This window comes from Orcinus orca, chromosome 16, assembly GCF_937001465.1.
Source record: "Orcinus orca chromosome 16, mOrcOrc1.1, whole genome shotgun sequence".
Lineage (NCBI taxonomy): Eukaryota > Metazoa > Chordata > Mammalia > Artiodactyla > Delphinidae > Orcinus > Orcinus orca.
Window position 1 is genome coordinate 66243601 of NC_064574.1, and position 20357 is coordinate 66263957.

Here is a 20357-nt window from a genome sequence, read left to right on the forward strand (position 1 = left end):
CCTAGCTGCAATTCCCCTTTGAATCAGACTGTTGTCATACTTCATGCTTTTGTCTGTGTCCTCTGCCTCAAATGCTGTTCCCAGATCATTCACCTGGGAAACACCTACTCATTCTGTAAGACTCATCCCAGATTTTACTTTTATTACTCCTTTCCAATTCCCACTGCCCTTCCCTAGTGCCCCCGCTGCACTTTTGATATACTACTAACATCACACCCGTAATACTTTATTTTACAGTTTTTCCCCCTCAACATTTTGAGGGCACACATGTGTCTTACTGCTCTCTGTGTTTCCAGCACAGTGCCTGGCGTGGAGGGACACCCAAATAATAAGCAAATAAAAGAGACATACCTCAAGCAAAGGCACTGAACCAGGAAAGTAGGAACAGTGCCAGGGAGGTGTACAATTTGGCAGTAGCATTTGACCCCTGTAAGCTAGTAATATGACCTAACACTGATACTTTCATATCTCCTCTTACCCTGACGACTCCCTTGTTACCTCGAGAGGGAACCTAGGAGTAAGCAAAATTCAGATTAGATGACTTAATCAAGGTCACATGGCAAATCAGTGGCAGAACTGTAATTAGATTCAGACTTCTGAATCTAAAATCCATATATGGTTTCCAGATGATACCAGGTCGATTAAAGTTAGAGAAGAGTTTAGGTGGACTCTGATATTTAGAAGCTGCTATCATAGAAACTCTTATTTTTCTCAGCACATTCGAGTGGCAGAATTTTAACAGTTGTTAGAGGTTAAATGAAATTATATTTTCAGTCCTCTTAATACTTGAATTTGATGACCAAAGTTGTGTAGTTTAGTTGCTTTCTAGGCTCTAAACGTCGTGTTGTCTTTATTTAAATCACACTTCTGTAACTGCTTCTTTACTTATTTTACAGACGTCATTGAAAATTTGCATGCTGCAGCTTACCGAAATGCCTTGGCTAATTCCTTATATTGTCCTGATTATAGGATTGGAAAAGTGACACCAGATGAGGTACTGATAAAACACATTACATTTTTTTTTAAATTTTATTTTATTTATTTTTTTATACAGCAGGTTCTTATTAGTCATCAGTTTTATACACATCAGTGTATACATGTCAATCACAATCGCCCAATTCAGCTCACCACCACCACCACCCCCACCGTGGCTTTCCCCCCTTGGTGTCCATACGTTTGTTCTCTACATCTGTGTCTCAATTTCTGCCCTGCAAACCGGTTCATCTGTACCATTTTTCTAGGTTCCACATATATGCATTAATATGTGATATTTGTTTTTCTCTTTCTGACTTACTGCACTCTGTATGACGGTCTCTAGATCCATCCGCATCTCAACAAATGACCCAATTTCGTTCCTTTTTATGGCTGAGTAATATTCCATTGTATATATGTACCACAACTTCTTTGTCCATTCTTCTGTCGATGGGCATTTAGGTTACTTCCATGACCTGGCTATTGTAAATAGTGCTGCAGTGAACATTGGGGTGCATGTTTCTTTTAGAATTGTGGTTTTATCTGGGTATATGCCCAGTAGTGGGATTGCTGGATCATATGGTAATTCTGTTTTTAGTTTTTTAAGGAACCTTCATACTGTTCTCCATAGTGGCTGTATCAGTTTACATTCCCACCAACAGTGCAAGAGGGTTCCCTTTTCTCCAAACCCTCTCCAGCATTTGTTGTTTGTAGATTTTCTGATGATGACCATTCTAACTGGTGTGAGGTGATAACCTCATTGTAGTTTTGATTTGCATTTCTCTAATAATTAGTGATGTTGAGCATCTTTTCATGTGCTTCTTGGCCATCTACATGTCTTTGGAGAAATGTCTATTTAGGTCTTCTGCCTATTTTTGGATTGGGTTGTTGTTTGTTTTTTTAATATTGAGCTGCATGAGCTGTTTGTATATTTTGGAGATTAATCCTTTGTCCGTTGATTCGTTTGCAAATATTTTCTCCCATTCTGACGGTTGTCTTTTTGTCTTGTTTATGGTTTCCTTTGCTGTGCAAGAGCTTTTAAGTTTCATTCGGTCCCATTTGTTTATTTTTTTTTTATTTCCATTACTCTAGGAGGTGGATCAAAAAAAATCTTGCTGTGATTTATGTCAAAGAGTGTTCTGCGTATGTTTTCCCCTAAGAGTTTTTTAGTGTCTGGTCTTACATTAGGTCTCTAATACATTTTGAGTTTCTTTTTGTGTATGGTGTTAGGGAGTGTTCTAATTTCATTCTTTTACATGTAGCTGTCCAGTTTTCCCAGGACCACTTATTGAAGAGACTGTCTTTTCTCCATTATATATCCTTGCCTCCTTTGTCATAGATTAGTTGACCATAGGTGTGTGGGTTTATCTCTGGGCTTTCTATCCTGTTCCATTGATCTATATTTCTGTTTTTTGTCAGGACCATATTGTCTTGATTGCTGTAGCTTTGTAGTATAGTCTGAAGTCAGGGAGTCTGATTCCTCCAGCTCCATTTTTTTCCCTCAAGATTGCCTTTGCTATTCAGGGTCTTTTGTGTCTCCATTCAAATTTAAGATTTTTTGTTCTAGTGCTGTAAAAAATGCCATTGGTGGGCTTCCCTGGTGGTGCAGTGGTTGAGAGTCCGCCTGCCGATGCAGGGGACACGGGTTCGTGCCCTGGTCCAGGAAGATCCCACATGCCACGGAGCGGCTGGGCCCGTGAGCCATGGCCACTGAGCCTGTGTGTCCGGAGCCTGTGCTCTGCAACAGGAGAGGCCACAGCAGTGAGAGACCCGCGTACCGCAAAAAAAAAAAAAAAAAAAAAAAAAAATGCCATTGGTAATTTGATAGGGATTGCATTGAATCTGTAGATTGCTTTGGGTAGTATTGTCATTTTCACAGTGTTGATTCTTCCAATCCGAAAACATAGTATATCTCTCCATCTGTTTGTGTTATCTTTGATTTCTTTCATCAGTGTTTCATAGTTTTCTGAGTATAGGTCTTTCACCTCCTTAGGTAGGTTTATTCCTAGGTATTTTATTCTTTTTGTTGCAATGGTGAATGGGAGTGTTTCCTTAATTTCTCTTTCAGATTTTTCATCATTAGTGTATAGGACTGCAAGAGATTTCTGTGCATTAATTTTGTATCCTGCGACTTTACTAAATTCATTCGTTAGCTCTTGCAGTTTTCTGGTGAAATCTTCAGGATTCTCTATGTATAGTATCATATCATCTACAAAAAGTGACAGTTGTACTTCTTCTTTACCAATTTGTATTCCTTTTGTTTCTTTTTCTTCTCTGATTGCCATGGCTAGGACTTCCAAAACTGTTGAATAATAGTGGCGAGAGTGGACATCCTTGTTCCCGATCTTAGAGGAAATGCTTTCAGTTTTTCACCTTTGAGAATGATGTTTGCTGTGGGTTTGTCGTATATGGCCTTTATTATGTTGAGTTAGGTTCCCTCTATGCCCATTTTCTGGAGAGTTTTTATCATAACTGGGTGTTGAATTTTGTCAAAAGCTTTTACTGCGTCTATTGAGATGATACGTGGTTTTTATTATTCAGTTTGTTAACATGGTGTATCACATTGATTGATTTGCGTATATTGAAGAATCCTTGCATCCCTGGGACAAATCCCACTTGATCATGATGTATGATCCTTTTAATGTGTTGTTGGATTCTGTTTGCTAGTATTTTGTTGAGGATTTTTGCATCTATATTCATCAGTGATATTGGTCTGTAATTTTCTTTTTTTGTAGTGTCTTTGCCTGGTTTTGGTATCAGGGTGATGGTGGCCTCATAGAATGAGTTTGGGAGTGTTCCTTCCTCTGCAATTTTTTGGAAGAGTTTGAGAAGGATGGGTGTTAGCTCTTCTCTAAATGTTTGATAGAATTCACCTGTGAAGCCATCTGGTCTTGGACTTCTGTTTGTTGGAAGATTTTTAATCACAGTTTCAATTTCATTACTTGTGATTGGTTTGTTCATATTTTCTGTTTCTTCCTAGTTCAGTGTTGGAAGGTTATACCTTTCTAAGAATTTGCCCATTTCTTCCAGGTTGTCCATTTTAATGGCATAGAGTTGGTTGTAGTAGTCTGTTAGCATGCTTTGTGTTTCTGTGGTGTCTGTTGTAACTTCTCCTTTTTCATTTCTAATTTTATTGATTTGAGTCCTCGCCCTCTTTTTCTCGATGAGTCTGGCTAATGGTTTATCAATTTTGTTTATCTTCTCAAAGAACCAGCTTTTAATCTTATTGATCTTTGCTATTGTTTTCTTTGTTTCTATTTCATTTATTTCTGCTCTGGTCTTTATGATTTCTTTCCTTCTGCTAACTTTGGATTTTGTTTGTTCTTCTTTCTCTAGTTCTTTTAGGTGTAAGGTTAGATTGTTTATTTGAGATTTTTCTTGTTTCTTGAGATAGGCTTGTATAGCTATAAACTTCCCTCTTAGAACTGCTTTTGCTGCATCCCATAGGTTTTGGATTGTCATGTTTTCATTGTCATTTGTCTCTAGGTATTTTTTGATTTCCTCTTTGATTTCTTCATTGATCTCTTGGTTATTTAGTAACGTAGTGTTTAACCTCCATGTGTTTCTGTTTTTTACATTTTTTTCCCCTGTAATTCATTTCTAAACTCATAGCATTGTGGTCAGAAAAGATGCTTGATATGATTTCAATTTTCTTGAATTTACTGAAGCTTGATTTGTGACCCAAGATGTGATCTATCCTGGAGAGTGTTCCGTGTGCACTTGAGAAGAAAGTGTAATCTGCTGTTTTTTGTTGGAATGTTCTATAAATATCAATTAAATCTATCTGGTCTACTGTGTCATTTAAAGCTTCTGTTTCCTTATTTATTTTCATTTTGGATGATCTGTCCATTGGTGTAAGTGAGGTATTAAAGTCCTACACTATTATTGTGTCACTGTCGATTTCCTTTTACAGCTGTTAGCAGTTGCCTTATGTATTGAGGTGCCCCTATGGTGGGTGCATATATATTTATAATTGTTTTATCTTCTTCTTGGGTTGATCCCTTTATCATTATGTAGTGTCCTTCCTTGTGTCTTGTAACATTCTTTATTTTAAAGTCTATTTTATCTGATACGAGTATTGCTACTCCAGCTTTCTTTTGATTTCCATTTGCATGAAATATCTTTTTCTATCCCCTCACTTTCAGTCTGTATGTGTCCCTAGGTCTGAAGTGGGTCTCTTGTAGACAGCATATATATGGGTCTTGTTTTTGTATCCATTCTGCAAGCCTGTGTCTTTTGCTTGGAGCATTTAATCCATTCACATTTAAAGTAATTATCAATATGTATGTTCCTATGACCATTTTCTTAAATGTTTTGGGTTTGTTTTTGTAGGTCCTTTTCTTCTCTTGTGTTTCCCAGTTAGAGAAGTTCCTTTAGCATTTGTTGTAGAGCTGGTTTGGTGGTGCTGAATTCTCTTAGCTTTTGCTTGTCTGTAAAGCTTTTGATTCCTTCATCAAATCTGAATGAGATCCTTGCCGGGTATAGTAATCTTGGTTGTAGGTTCTTCCCTTTCATCACTTTAAGTATATCATGGCACTCCCTTCTGGCTTGTAGAGTTTCTGCTGAGAAATCAGCTGTTAACCTTATGGGAGTTCCCTTGTATGTTATTTGTCATTTTTCCCTTGCTGCTTTCAATAATTTGTCTTTAATTTTTGCCAACTTGATTACTATGTGTCTCGGCGTGTTTCTGCTTGGGTTTATCCTGTATGGTACTCTCTGCACTTCCTGGACTTGGGTGGCTATTTCCTATCCCATGTTAGGGAAGTTTTTGACTATAATCTCTGCAAATATTTTCTCTGGTCCTTTCTCTCTCTCTTCTCCTTCTGGGACCCCTGTAATGCGAATGTTGTTGCATTTAATGTTGTCCCAGAGGTCTCTTAGGCTGTCTTCATTTCTTTTCATTCTTTTTTCTTTATTCTGTTCCGCAGCAGTGAATTCCACCATTCTGTCTTCCAGGCCACTTATCCGTTCTTCTGCCTCAGTTATTCTGCTATTGTTTCCTTCTAGTGTATTTTTCTTTTCAGTTATTGTATTGTTCATCTCTGTTTGTTCTTTAAGTCTTCTAGGTCTTTATTAAACATTTCTCGTATCTTCTCGATCTTTGCCTCCATTCTTTTTCCGAGGTCCTGGATCATCTTCACTATCATATTCTGAATTCTTTTTCTGGAAGATTGCTTATCTGCACTTCATTTAGTTGTTTTTCTTGGGTTTTATCTTGTTCCTTCATCTGGTACATAGCCCTCTGCCTTTTCATTTTGTCTTTCTGTGAATGTGGTTTTTGTTCCACAGGTTGCAGGATTGTAGTTCTTCTTGCTTCTGCTGTCTGCCCTCTGGTGGATGAGGCTATCTAAGAGGCTTGTGCAGGTTTCCTGATGGGAGGGACTGGTGGTGGGTAGAGCTGACTGTTGCTCTGGTGGGCAGAGCTCAGTAAAACTTTAATCCACTTGACTGCTGATGCGTGGGGCTGGGTTCCCTCCCTGTTGGTTGCTTGGCCTGAGGGAACCCAACACTGGAGCCTACCTGGGCTCTTTGGTGGGGCTAGTGGCAGACTCTGAGAGGGCTCACGCCAAGGTGTACTTCCCAGAACTTCTGCTGCCAGTGTCCTTGTCCTCACTGTGAGCCACAGCTACACCCCACCTCTGCAGGAGACCCTCCAACACTAGCATGCTGGTCTGGTTCAGTCTCCCCTGGTGTCACTGCTCCTTCCCCTGGGTCCCAATGCACACACTACTTTGTGTATGCCCTCCAATAGTGGAGTCTCTGTTTCCCCCAGTCTTGTTGAAGTCCTGCAATCAAATCCCACTAGGTTTCAAAGTCTGATTCTCTAGGAATTCCTCCTCCCGTTGCCGGACCTCTAGTTTGGGAAGCCTGACGTGGGGCTCAGAACCTTTACTCCAGTGGGTGGACTTCTGTGATATAAGTGTTCTCCAGTCTGTGAGTAACCCACCCAGCAGTTATGGGATTAGATTTTGCTGTGATTGCACCCCTCCTACCATCTCATTGTGGCTTCTCCTTTGTCTTTGGATGTGGGGTATATTTTTTGGTGAGTTCCAGAGTCTTCCTGTCGATGCTTGTCCAGCAGCTAGTTGTGATTCTGGTGTTCTCACAAGAGGGAGTGAGAGCACGTCCTTCTACTCTGCCATCTTGGTTCAGGCTCCAACACATTACATTTTAAAATGTGCTTATTTTCACATTAAATTGAATGTTCATCTACCACTTCAGTTTCGTTTGCTAGTTTTTTGTATCATCTAATTTTTTTTTTTTTTCCCGGTACGCGGGCCTCTCACTGCTGTGGCCCCTCCCGTTGCGGAGCGCAGGCCCAGCAGCCATGGCTCACGGGCCCAGCTGCTCTGCAGCATGTGGGACTGGGGCACGAACCCATGTCCCCTGCATTGGCAGGCGGACTCTCAACCACTGCACCACCAGGGAAGCCCGTATCTTCTAATTTAAGAAATTTTCTAGCTTGCTTTTTTTCCGTCAGCTTGCTTTTTTTTTTTTTTTTTTTTGTCCACGCCATGCAGCTTGTGGGGTCCTAGTTCCCCTACCAGTGACTGAACTGGTGCCCCCTGCAGTGGAAGAGCAGAGTTCTAACCACTGGACAGCCAGGGAATTTCCTATCCAGCAGCTTGCTTTTTAACTAAAATTCCATCTGAACAATTTTTGTGTATCTTTCAACTAAAAAAGTTTTTATTACAAAATGGACATGTTCCTTACAGAAATTTCAGAAAATAAAGGGGGACAAAAGATATCTCACACACCTAAAGTCACTCATTGTTAGCACCTAGGTGTATTTTTCTTCTAGACCCTTGTCTATGTATATCTATCTTTTAAACAGTATGTAAGTGTTTAAATACCATAATCTTGTGACTAAAAGTCTTCCTTTAACCACTCTGAATACATAGGTAGAAATGAACCCCACTTTCTTGCCTCCCGTTCTGTCATCAGCCTGCTCACCAGCTCATTTACCTTCTCCAGCACACCTGCCTCACTTTGCTGGCAGTGCACATTTGTCGTATGTCACAGCCATGTATATATCATAGAACTTTGTTTCCAAAGTGTGAAACATTGAGCATTAAATTTGCAAGTGTAGGTATGTGTATACAATCTTAATTTCCACTCCTACCCCTCACCCACCCCCAAAAAAACTTTTTACCAAGAGACATTAAGAGAAAAACTGGGAATTATCAACACTTTCAAAGTATATATGACTCAGAAATTAGGCTTTTATTCTCATTTCTGGTTATCCACTGCAGAAAACTGAATTTTGTATCCCTTTCCTCTTTTGACTTATCTCCTGGTTAAGAAAACTATCCAGTTATCAATTTAATGCTTACCATTCATATGGTACTGTTAAACAAAATTATAACTGATATCATCCAACTTGGAACAGCCAACATTTTTCATAAGACTGGCCTCTAGTAAGTTTTTGAAGTTTTTCAGAAATCAAATTCACTCTTGTGAAGATATATTATTGAAGATATATTATTGAGGTAGCTAAAAGGATGCACATAACAAAACATTTACCTACAAGGATGTCTATTGTGGCATTGTTTGTAATTGTGAAAAATTAGAAGAAACATCAAATATCCAACATTAGAGAACTAGTTAAATAATATATTAAATATCTGTAGAATGGAATACTATTCAACCATTCAAAAATATTAATTGATAATGAAGTTTTCATAGCTTATTGTCAAGTAAAGGAAAGGTAATTTATGAATAGGATGTACCAAGGGGTCCCATTTTTAAAAAAATAAGGTGTTTGCATCATAGACAAATACCAAGATGTTAACCATGGTTATCTCAAAGTTATTAGCATTTTTTAAATGTATCCCTAGGCTAAAGGAAATTCTAAAGAAATGGTTGCTAGAATAATTTGAGCAAAGGCAGCATTCAATAGAAAAACATCAACATTAAAAAAAAAGAATATGACTTTCCAAGGTGGCTCCATAGATGGAGACACCATTCATTTTAGGGCACAAATTCTGATAAATTGAATAAAAGTTTAGTTTTATTACCTTAGCTTCACAGTTCTCAACATTAGCCAAGGAGCCTTTTCAACCAATACCCATCCCTCATGAATTTTTTTTTTAACATCTTTATTGGAGTATAATTGCTTTACAATTGTGTGTTAGTTTCTGCTTCATAACAAAGTGAACCAGTTATACATATACATATGTTTCCATATCTCTTCCCTCTTTCGTCTCCCTCCCTCCCACCCTCCCTATCCCACCCCTCTAGGTGGTCACAAAGCACCGAGCTTATCTCCCTGTGCTATACGGCTGCTTCCCACTAGCTATCTATTTTACGTTTGGTAGTGTATATATGTCCATGCCACTCTCTCACTTTGTCCCAGCTTACCCTTCCCCCTCCCCATATCTTCAAGTCCATTCTCTAGTAGGTCTGTGTCTTTATTCCCGTCTTATCCCTAGGTTCTTCATGACCTTTTTTTTTTTTCTTAGATTCCGTATATATGTGTTAGCATACGGTATTTGTTTTTCTTTTTCTGACTTACTTCTTACTTAATGCCATGAATATACTGTATATCTGTTTATGTACTGTATGTATATTTGTAGTTTATATATAAAGGAATAAGGTTTTTTTCTTACCCCAAAGACCTAAATTTCACTCCCGTGGGAGCAATAATGTGCCTGTTTAGAATGCATGTTTTAGCCCTACTTTTGAATATTAGGTCTAAAGTGATAGTATAAACCAGTGATTGTCAAATCTCGCTGATCCTCAGATCACCTGGTGGTTGATTAGATGGGTGGGTGGTTTGTTTTAAATAAAGATTCCAAGATCTCACATTGAATCTACTATATCAGTCTATACAGTGGGCACAGGAATAGGATGGGGTGGGGAGACATTGTTTTTGTTTTTTAAGCTCCCCATATAATTCTGTAATCATCCAGGTTGGAAACCCTGGTATAGACAGTAACCTCAGAGCAAAAAAACCTTCAAAGATGCACAATAGGGGTGTAGTGATATAACTCTATTAGCCCTACTATAGAATGTTAATAACAGTGCTTTATTACTACCTGTATAAAGACAAAAGAAACCTGATGTACTACTTAAATCACATTATAATAAAAATCATACTTAGTCCCATATCTTCAAGTTCAAGCCAATGTGTGCTCTAATTTTTAATTCTGATTTTTTCCATTAACAGCTTCATTGAGATGTAATTCACATACCATACAGTTCACGCATTTAAAATGCACAATTCAGTGGTTTTTATTATATTCACTGAGTTACATAACCATCACCACATTAAGTTCTAGTTCTTTTTAAGCAATGGTTTTTGAAAGCTCAGTTTCATTCAGTACTAAGTAGTCCTTTATAGTTCATTATAGCAGCTTTTAAGCCTGAGTATTTATCTTCTGCTGAACTGCGGTTTCACGTTTTTATAGCTTTTTATATTTATACCAATATAACCTAATAAATGTTTTTACTTCCTCAGTTACATGACTATGTACAGAATCATTTTACAAGTGCAAGAATGGCTTTGATTGGACTTGGTAAGTTGGGAATTGCCGGCATGTCAGTTTGCTTCTTTTAAGAGTAGTTTTTTAAGTCACAGACATAGAAAACAGACTTTTGGTTGCCAACGGGGAGGGCGACAGGGGAGGGTTGGATTGGAAGTTTGGGAATAGCAGATATAAACTGTTATATATAGAATGGATAAACAACAAGATCCTATTGTACAGGAAACTATATTCAATATCCTGTAATAAACCATAATGGAAAAGAATATTTATAACTGAATCACTTTGCTGTATACCAGAAACTAACACAACATTGTAAATCTTCAGTTAAAAAAAAGAAGTATGACTTGGCAGATAGTGAAACATGTGACTGACTTATTCAATGAGGAGGTAGAATTATCCTTGAAACTCTGAAAAATCAGGTACTATCATACGTAACTATGTATATATACATCTTTTATAGTTATATATAGAGCGATATTTAGATAATTTACAGTTCCATGGTTCTTGGCTCCCAGAGAAAGTGGTAGATAGTCAGAAAATTCACTGAGGCTGCTGACTTTTCCTTTATAATTTGGTGTGGCAGGGGATGGGACACCTTTCCAGTACATTGTAATTCTGTTGCTATATAGGTAACCAGCCTCAATTTATAATATACTCACTTGGGTATTTTCTTAAATTCTGATTATACAATTCTCCATTATGTTGTTCTGTCGCATTCTAGAAAGTGGTTAATTGAAAAAAGAGAAACTCTAAGGTGTGCTACTGTTAAATGTTGCACTTATCGTTATGAATAAAAGTATTTTTTCACTGTCTCAATGTGAGTCATTAAAAAAAAGAGTAGTTCTTTAAGCTATAATTATGTGAACACAAAATTTCAGAACTTATCCTCTGTTTATGTCAGAAAGTCAGTATGTGGGGCTTCCCTGGTGGCGCAGTGGTTGAGAGTCCGCCTGCCGATACAAGGGATGCAGGTTCGTGCCCCGGGAAGATCCCACATGCCGCGGAGCAGCTGGGCCCGTGAGCCATGGCCGCTGAACCTGCACGTCCAGAGCCTGTGCTCCGCAATGGGAGAGGCCACAACAGTGAGAGGCCTGCGTACCGCAAAAGAAAAAGAAAAAAAAAAAAAGAAAGTCAGTATGTGATAGGATTTTAATAGCTAGTCTTTCATGGAAACAACCTAAATGTCCATTGACAGATGAATGGATAAAGAAGGTGTGGTACATATATACAATAGAATATTACTCAGCCATTAAAAAGAATGCAATAATGCCATCTGCAGCAACATGGATGGACATAGAGATTATCATACTAAGCGAAGTAAGTCAGAAAGAGAAAGACAAATACCATATATCACTTATACATAGAATCTAAAATATGACACAAATGAACTTATCTATGAAATAGAAACAGACTCACGCAGAGAACAGACTTGTGGTTGCCAAGGGGGAGGGGGCTGGGGGAGGGAAGAATTGGAAGTTTGGGATTAGTAGGTGCAAACTATTATATGTAGAATGATAAACAGCAAGGTCCCACTGTATAGCAGAGAACTATATTCAATATCCTGTGATAAACCATAATGAAAAAGAATATATATATGTATAACTGAGTCACTTTATAGCGGAAATTAACACAACATTGTAAATCAATTATATGTCAATAAAAATTTAAAAAGATACAACTTCCCCAACACAGTTTTATAGCATATAAATAAATCCTCCACAACTCTAAAAAAAAAAAAATAGTCTTTTTTATTTTTAAGCAGAATCCAGCATTTAACTTTTTAAAGCACTGGCTTTCAAATTCATTACAGTATTTGCAAAACCTATGACAAAGGGCAGATTTCTCTAAGCAAAGAGCTTTTACAAAGAGCTTTTGTTTTTGTTTTGCTTTGTTTTAAGTACAATTTAGTAGAAAAATAGACAAAGGGCATGAACCAATTCGTGGGGAAAGTGTGTGTGTGTGTGTGTGTGTGTGTGTGTGTGGCCAATTATTGTAAAAGATAACTAAAAGTTTTTTTATCTGTGAAATTGACAAAAATTAAAAGATTGACACTGCCCAGTATTAACCATGGTATGGAGAAATAGGCACTCTCAAAAATTATTGGTGGGAGTGTAAAATGGTACTTTTTTTTTTGCGGTATGCGGGCCTCTCACTGTTGTGGCCTCTCCCGTTGCGGAGCACAGGCTCCGGACGCGCAGGCTCAGTGGCCATGTCTCACGGGCCCAGCCGCTCCGCGGCATGTGGGATCCTCCCAGACCGGGGCACGAACCCGTGGCCCCTGCATCGGCAGGCGGACTCGCAACCACTGCGCCACCAGGGAAGCCCCAAAATGGTACATTTTTGGAGGACTTTTTTTTTTTTTTTGGCTGCGTTGGGTCTTTGTTGCTGCACACGGGCTTTCTCTAGTTGTGGCGAGTGGGAGCTACTCTTCATTGTGGTGCGCGGGCTTCTCATTGCGGTGGCTTCTCTCATTGCGTAGCACAGGCTCTAGGCGTGCGGGCTTCAGTAGTTGAAGCACGTGGCCTCAGTAGTTGTGGCTCACGGCCTCTACAGCACAGGCTCTTTTGTGGCGCACGGGCTTAGTAGTTGTTGCCCTGCGTCATGTGGGATCTTCCCGGACCAGGGATTGAACCCGTGTCTCCTGCATCAGCAGGTGGATTCTTTTTGTTTGTTTGTTTTTGCGGTACTCGGGCCTCTCACTGTTGTGGCCTCTCCCATTGCCGAGCACAGGCTCCGGACACGCAGGCTCAATGGCCATGGCTCACGGTCCCAGCCACTCCGCGGCATGTGGGATCTTCCCGGACTGGGACACGAACCCACATCCCCTGCATCGGCAGGCGGACTCTCAACTGCTGCGCTACCAGGGAAGCCCAGCAGGTGGATTCTTAACCACTGTGCTACCAGGGAAGTCCCTGGAGGTCTATTTTAATATATTAAAATTGTAATTGTTTATACTCTTAGGCCCAGCATTTACTTTTAAGAATTTACCCTGCCAAAACATTTGGTCAAGTTTACAAAATAGTCGCGTGAGAATATTATTTGCAATTTGGGTTTTTATTCATTTGTTTTATAAATAACAGCTTAATTGAGGTATAATTCACATGCCATAAAATTTACCCTTTTAAAGTGTACAGTTTGTGGTTTTTGGTATACTCACAGAGTTGTGCAACTATTGCCACTATCTAATTCCAGAACATTTTCACCATCCCCAAAAGAAACCCCATACTCATTAGCAGTCACTCCTCGTTCCACCTCCTCCTTGCCTCTGGCAACCATTAATCTCCTTTCTGTCTGTATAGAGCTGACTATTCTGGACATTTCATATAAAGGGAATTATACAATAATAGTCTTTGTAACTGGCTTCTTTCACTTAGTCACTTAGCATAATGTTTTCAAAGTCCATCCATATTGTAACATGTACCAATGTTCCATTCCCTTTTCTGGCTGAAAAATATATTTCATTACCACATTTTGTTATTCATTCATTAGCTGGATATTTGGGTTGTTCCTGAATGTTTTGGCTTTTATGAATATAAACATTCATATATAAGTTTTTTAACAAAACATCTTTTTCATTGTTTTGGGTGTATACCTAGGAGTAGAATTGCGAGGATAGGGTATCTCTCTGTTTATCCATTTGAAGAACTGCCAGACTGTTTTCCAAAGCAGTTGAACCATTTTACATTCCATCAGCAGTGCACAAGGGTTCCAATTTCTCCACATCCTTATCAACACTTATTATCTGTCTTTGATTATGGCCATCCTAATGCATGTGAAGTAGTGTCTCATTGTGGTTTTGATATGCATTTCCGTAGTGATTGATAACATTGAACATATTTTTTTGTGCTTTTTGGCCATCTATATATCTTATTTGGAGAAATGCTTATTCAAGTCCCTTGCCCATTTTTTAATTGGGTTGTTTTTTTTTTTAATTGTTGAGTTATAAGAGTTCATTATATATTCTGGATACTAATCCTTACCAGATTTTTTCCCATGTTGTGGATTATCTTTTCACTCTTTTGAAAATGTCTTTTGATGCACATTGCCATATTGTTTTAATAGCCAACTATTAGAAGCATACTAATGTCCCTCAAGAAGAGATTGATTAAATAAATGATGGTATATCCATATAATAAAATTCTTTATAACCATTAAATGTTTGGTGTAGTCCATTCACTTAGATGTAAATTACAAAAGACAAGTTAGAAACAATATCAATAGAATGACACCATTTTAAAAATAAAAAGGATAATATTTGCATAGAAAAAGTTCTAGATGAATATATAGTAAAGCTGTAAATGCATATGTCTGGAAGAGTGGCATTATGGGAGGCTGTTATTTTCTTTACTGTTTATTTCTGTAATATTTGAATTGTATAATGATGTATTTTTAAAATAGTGTTTTACAATTGTGTTCTAGAAATTCTGGTTCTAGTTTGTTTTTATTTCTTTTGAAATAGGTGTGAGTCATCCTGTTCTAAAGCAAGTTGCTGAACAGTTTCTCAACATGAGGGGTGGGCTTGGTTTATCTGGTGCAAAGACCAAGTACCGTGGAGGTAAGCGTTTTGTTCCATTAAGGTTAATTTACCAGGGTGCCGCCTCTCCCCCCAGTAGCATATTGGAGTATAATAGGCCTGATTATTTACTACCAAATAGTATCAATGTGGAAAGAAAAAATTAGATTGCTTGAGTGTTATGTATTAAACATGTTTGTGTATGTGTTGGGGGAAGGGCAGGATAGCAAGGAGAGCACCAGGCTAGGGAAAAGCTTAATCTTAATGGGTTAATACTGTGTTGTAAAGAATACTGAAGAATAAAACCAAAAGCCACTTTCTTCGCTCTTGCCTTACCTGGCCCCAGGTGAAATTCGAGAACAGAATGGAGACAGTCTCGTCCATGCTGCTCTTGTAGCAGAAAGTGCTGCTGCAGGAAGTGCAGAAGCAAATGCGTTTAGTGTTCTCCAGCATGTCCTCGGTGCTGGACCACATGTTAAGAGGGGCAGCAATGCCACCAGCTCTCTATACCAAGCTGTTGCCAAGGGAATTCACCAGCCATTTGATGTGAGTCTGAACAGTCGATATCTCTCCTTTTGTTTTCACAGGATCAGTGTTTACGATGTAGTCCTGATAACTTGCTCTTAATGTTCATCTGCTTTTAAAATTTAAGATGAGGGACTTCTCTGGTGGTCCAGTGGTTAAGACTCAGCGCGCTTCCACTGCAGGTGGCACGGGTTCTATCCCTGGCCAGGGAACTAAGATCCCACATGCCACGCGGTGTGGCCAAAAAAAAAAAAAAATTAAGATGAACACAAAGAAAATCTTTGTAAAATTGAAGAGACAGCCAGGCTTAATTTTAGTACCTTAGTGGGTCTATCAAAAACTTGCTGTTATTCTAATATAAAAGGAAGAATTGAATGCTTAAAAAGTCAGAAATTCACACTTCAGTTCCCTTTAGAATAAAGTTTTAGATATTAAACATTCCCCTAGATTCTAATTAGTCATTTTTTCTGATTTCTTCTGTCCCCTTCTATTCTTGTGGCTACTTCCTGAATTTCACTGCCCTTCATGTTTTCCAACCAAGTGTACAAGATAAACAGCAAGAAATTACTTACAGACCTGCTCCTCCAGCTTGTGATTAAGTTAAAAGAAAAAAATGACATTTAACCATAACCAAAAGTTATGTTGCCTTAGAAGACACCTTTTTATGACAGTGAGGAAAGTGCTAAAGCTTTCAAAATAATGATACTCAAATCGAGAATGTAAAATGTCAACCGGCAAAATATTTAATGAGTGATGGTAGTTTGCCCAATGTAAGGCCCCATGTGACCTTCAATTATATCTTTAAAAAGTACCAAATGTACTAAATTGTAGGATTAAGTATCGTTCATAATTTCAGCAATAGTACATGGCACAGGTAGGTTTATGCCTCTGAGTCTTTGGCCATTTGACACTTAATGGTGAAAATTAAAATCAGTCATCTTCTCTTTTTATTCCTCTGTTTAATACTTTAGTGGTAGTGTCAGACTTTTTTTTTTTTTTAGCAGAGGAGCCTTTTTCATCAAGTGCCATTCCCCAATTGCAATGCCCAACACAAAAGTTCTTGCTTTTAAAGAAGTTTAGAAGGCTTACTTGACAGTGAAACCCTTGGAATCTTCTGTACAGAACCTTAGAGTTCCCTGGAGCACAGTTTGAAAACCATTATCTTATTTTTTTTTTTAAGTTTATTTATTTTGGCTGCACTGGGTCTTAGTTGTGGCACGTGGGATCTTCATTGCAGCATGTTTAGTTGTAGCATGCGGGATCTTTTAGTTGCAGCATGCGGGCTTCTTAGTTGCAGCGTGTGGGCTTCTTAGTTGCGGCATGCACATGGGATCTAGTTTCCCGACCAGGGATCGAACCCAGGCTCCCTGCAGCTCAGAGTCTTACCCACTGGACCACCAGGGAATTCCCAAAAACCATTATCTTAAATTAGTCCTAGTCCTTAATTAGATATCCTCCAGATTTTCTTTCTCCTGGTTCATGGTCTACTCTGTTTTCTTTTCTTCATGCTTTACTCTTCACCATTGAATGTTAATGATGCTTTGGGTAGTTGGAGTTTAATCTAATCCAGTGACATAATATAATAGAAATTCCTGGGAATTCCCTGGTGGCGCAGTGGTTAACAATCCGCCTGCCAATGCAGGTGACATGGGTTCAAGCCCTGGTCCGGGAAAATCCCACATGCTGCGGAGCAACTAGGCCCATGCACCACAACTACTGAGCCTGCACACCACAACTACTGAAGCCCGTGCACCTAGAGCCCATGCTCCACAACAAGAGAAGCCACCGCAATTAGAAGCCCAGGCACCACAACGAAGAGCAGCCCCCGCTCTCCGCAACTAGAGGAAACCCGCGTGCAGCAATGAAGACCCATTGCAGCCATAAATAAATAAATAAATAAATTTAAAAGATAAATCCACCAAAAAAAAATTTAATATAAATTCCTACTTCAGAATTTGGCCAGAAATTTGGAGGATGACTAGTTAGTCTCAGAATTGTAATTAAACTTCAGGTGATTGAAGTGCATATCTTTGTATGCTTCGTATGGGCCAAACCAATGGTTTTCAAACTTCATCTGGAACACTAGTTTAAAATTCGGAATCTCAGACTGCATCTTTAGTGATCTGAGTGAGTAGATCTGTTGTAGGAACCTGAAAGTCTACATTTTTAATAACAACTCAAGTGATCCTTATGTAAACGGTCCACATAAACACTGAAAAGCACTTTACTAGGGTGTCATGTCCACCTTAAGGAACTTAACACTCTACTCAGACTACAGACAGAAATACCCGTTTTCCAGAGGCTAAACTTCTTGCTCCCTTGGACATCTGAATAATAGATACTAAGCAGAAATTTTTTTCCTAACCCTTTGATTTTAGTCTATAGGAGAAGTGAAAGCGAATTGGTGAAAAGGAAGTCACCACCAACAGCAGAGGGAAGAAAGCAGGTTTATCTAATGCCAAAGCCCATGATTTATACCACTCAGCTGTACTGAATCTACAGTAGTAATGTTCACAAGTTAATGTTTGCCTTAACTTTTAATCATCAAAAGGTTAGAAAATATCAAGGAAAGTGAGCCGTCATTTTAGAAAGAGTTAAATGAGAAAAGCTAAAACATTACAGTTGTGAAAGAGGTAACCTGTATATAGAACACTTCAGTCCTTAATAGAACCATTTAAGTGAAATATTAATCCATGTCTTTGCTTATACTGTGAAGGTATACGTTTTTGTCTAGACGGCCTTAGGGAAATTGTGCCCTGTTTTACCTGGTAGAATGACATACAGTAAAGTTTCATTATATTTTCAGGTTTCCGCTTTTAATGCCAGTTACTCAGATTCTGGACTCTTTGGGATTTACACTATCTCACAGGCTGCAGCTGCTGGAGATGTAAGTTGCAAACTCATCAATTCTCACAAGATTTTTTCCCCCATTAACATATTTTTAGTAAGAACATAGAATGTTTGAATGCCATGATTTATCAGAGTTCTGTATAGTGTATTATCATTAAAGTGTTATCTGCTGTGGAGGAAAGTTAGAAATGAAAAACGCATATACTGATGCTTCCAGAAAAGAGGGAGGAAATGTTTCCTTGGTATTTTCGTTCTATGTGGGCATGTGGCATTGAGTTGTCTCTGGGATATCTAAATGAAGACCTCAGTTGAGGTCAAGGCCAAGATGTATACTGGGAGTCATCATTATAAAGAGTGTGTTGAAGTCAGGGTTACACGTGAAAGGTTGGAGGAGAAGAAAACTGAAGGTCGAGCTAAGGAAAATGGCCAAAAAGAAACAGAAAGAAAAAGAAGAGAAACTGGCACGTTTGGAGGCCAGGAAAGAGAGAATGGTTAACACTGTTTCGATATACTCTGGATTAACATCCGTTTAGTTACCACAGACAGGTCTGGTAGTTTTAGCAAACTAGGATAATATTGGTGATACTATCAGTTTTTATCAGAGTATTGGAAGTGAACTAAAATTTATAATATTAAGGAATGAATGGGAAGAAAGAAATACAAAGTTGGTGCAGGCAGGTGGAGCTTAGACTTGAGGTGGGTGGTAGTTTTAGAGTTTCCACTGAGAGATTAAGTAGGAAGAGACATTCACACTGAAAGGAAAGAAAATTGGAGCGAATATAGGAGATAAATTATAGATGGATCAAGTCTGAAAAAGCAAGAGCAAGCAGGATCCAAAGTACAATCGGACATTTTAGCCTTGGACACAAAGGCTGATGGGAGAAGAGGATGTCGGGAAGATGAGGAAGTACATCCCTGTTAAGGTAGGAGGCTAAGTCATGTTTTGAGAATAAGAGAAGGGAGGAGAGTTTAAAGAAAGTAATGAGGTTTGGGACAGATGAGTGGCTAGATGCACACAGAATGAGCATAACAGCAGTACAGATGTCTCCATGAGATAAGTGACCACAAATGCATAGTACAGCCAGACGTCTAGCCTAATGCGGAAATGGAGGAGGCAGGCAGTAGGGTTGATCCCAGGCTGGAATCTTCCAAAGTGGGCAGGTCAGAAGTATGAAAAGATGGCAGGAAGTTGGAAGCACTGGCAAGAGTGATTGAAGAGATGATTCATGGATTTAGGCTAAAGAAGTGAAGCCAAGGGGACCTGATAGGTTGAAAGTGGGCAAATCAAGGACCTAGAGATGTTGATAAAATGGAAGATAAGGATAGTGTGATTAAAGACTTAGGCCAGAGGTCTTGGAATTGAGGATTTCAGAGGTAGGTCAGATCTAGCTTATGTGCATGTCTGGGGTATGGCTATGGAAATGGGTAGCTCACCTGGAGGGGAAATGAAGGTCCTAGAGTTTAGGTGATTAGAAAGAACAGTAAGTAGCAGACCCAGAATGGTGCCAGGGTTGGGAGGGAGAAAATCATGGGCCAGGTTTATTATTAATTTATTTATTCAACATATATTTACCAAGTACCCACCCACATCACTAGAAGTTGATTCCTTCATGACTCTAGCACTCCAGGTATGGACAGGCTTTGCAGATTGGCTATGTATGGATTACTACTTTTTTCTTAGTGAATAGTAAGAGATAGCAGTATTAATTACATGATACTTTGAGAGTCTTGGGAAAATTTTGAGGTGCTTATTCTTTGTAGGCAATTATAAATCCCTGAGTTTTCTTTTCCTAAACCCTACTGCCGTCCTCTGCCCTCTGCCACTTAACGTTTGTTAAGAAACTTGGCCACTTGGATATTGTACAAACAGCTGCTTTATGGAACATTGGAAGAGTAGGCAGCACGTAGTGAATTAAGAATTCCAAATGGACACTATACTGTTTCTCTGGAACTAACCTTCCATCTTTTGTTTTTGCCTCAGTAGAGGAGCATTTGAATGCTGCAGCAGA

The 20357-nt window shown here is 38.9% G+C and overlaps 1 protein-coding gene across 1 annotated transcript in view; it reads left to right on the plus strand.

Annotated features, from left to right (window-relative positions):
* Positions 1 to 20357, plus strand: part of LOC101269781 (cytochrome b-c1 complex subunit 2, mitochondrial) — a 36815-nt gene that overhangs the window by 12418 nt on the left and 4040 nt on the right. The window contains exons 7-11 of the mRNA XM_004268555.2: positions 897 to 994; positions 10433 to 10490; positions 14920 to 15015; positions 15320 to 15519; positions 18305 to 18385. Coding sequence (XP_004268603.1) covers positions 897 to 994; positions 10433 to 10490; positions 14920 to 15015; positions 15320 to 15519; positions 18305 to 18385 — 533 coding nt within the window. The remainder of the gene's footprint in view (positions 1 to 896; positions 995 to 10432; positions 10491 to 14919; positions 15016 to 15319; positions 15520 to 18304; positions 18386 to 20357) is intronic.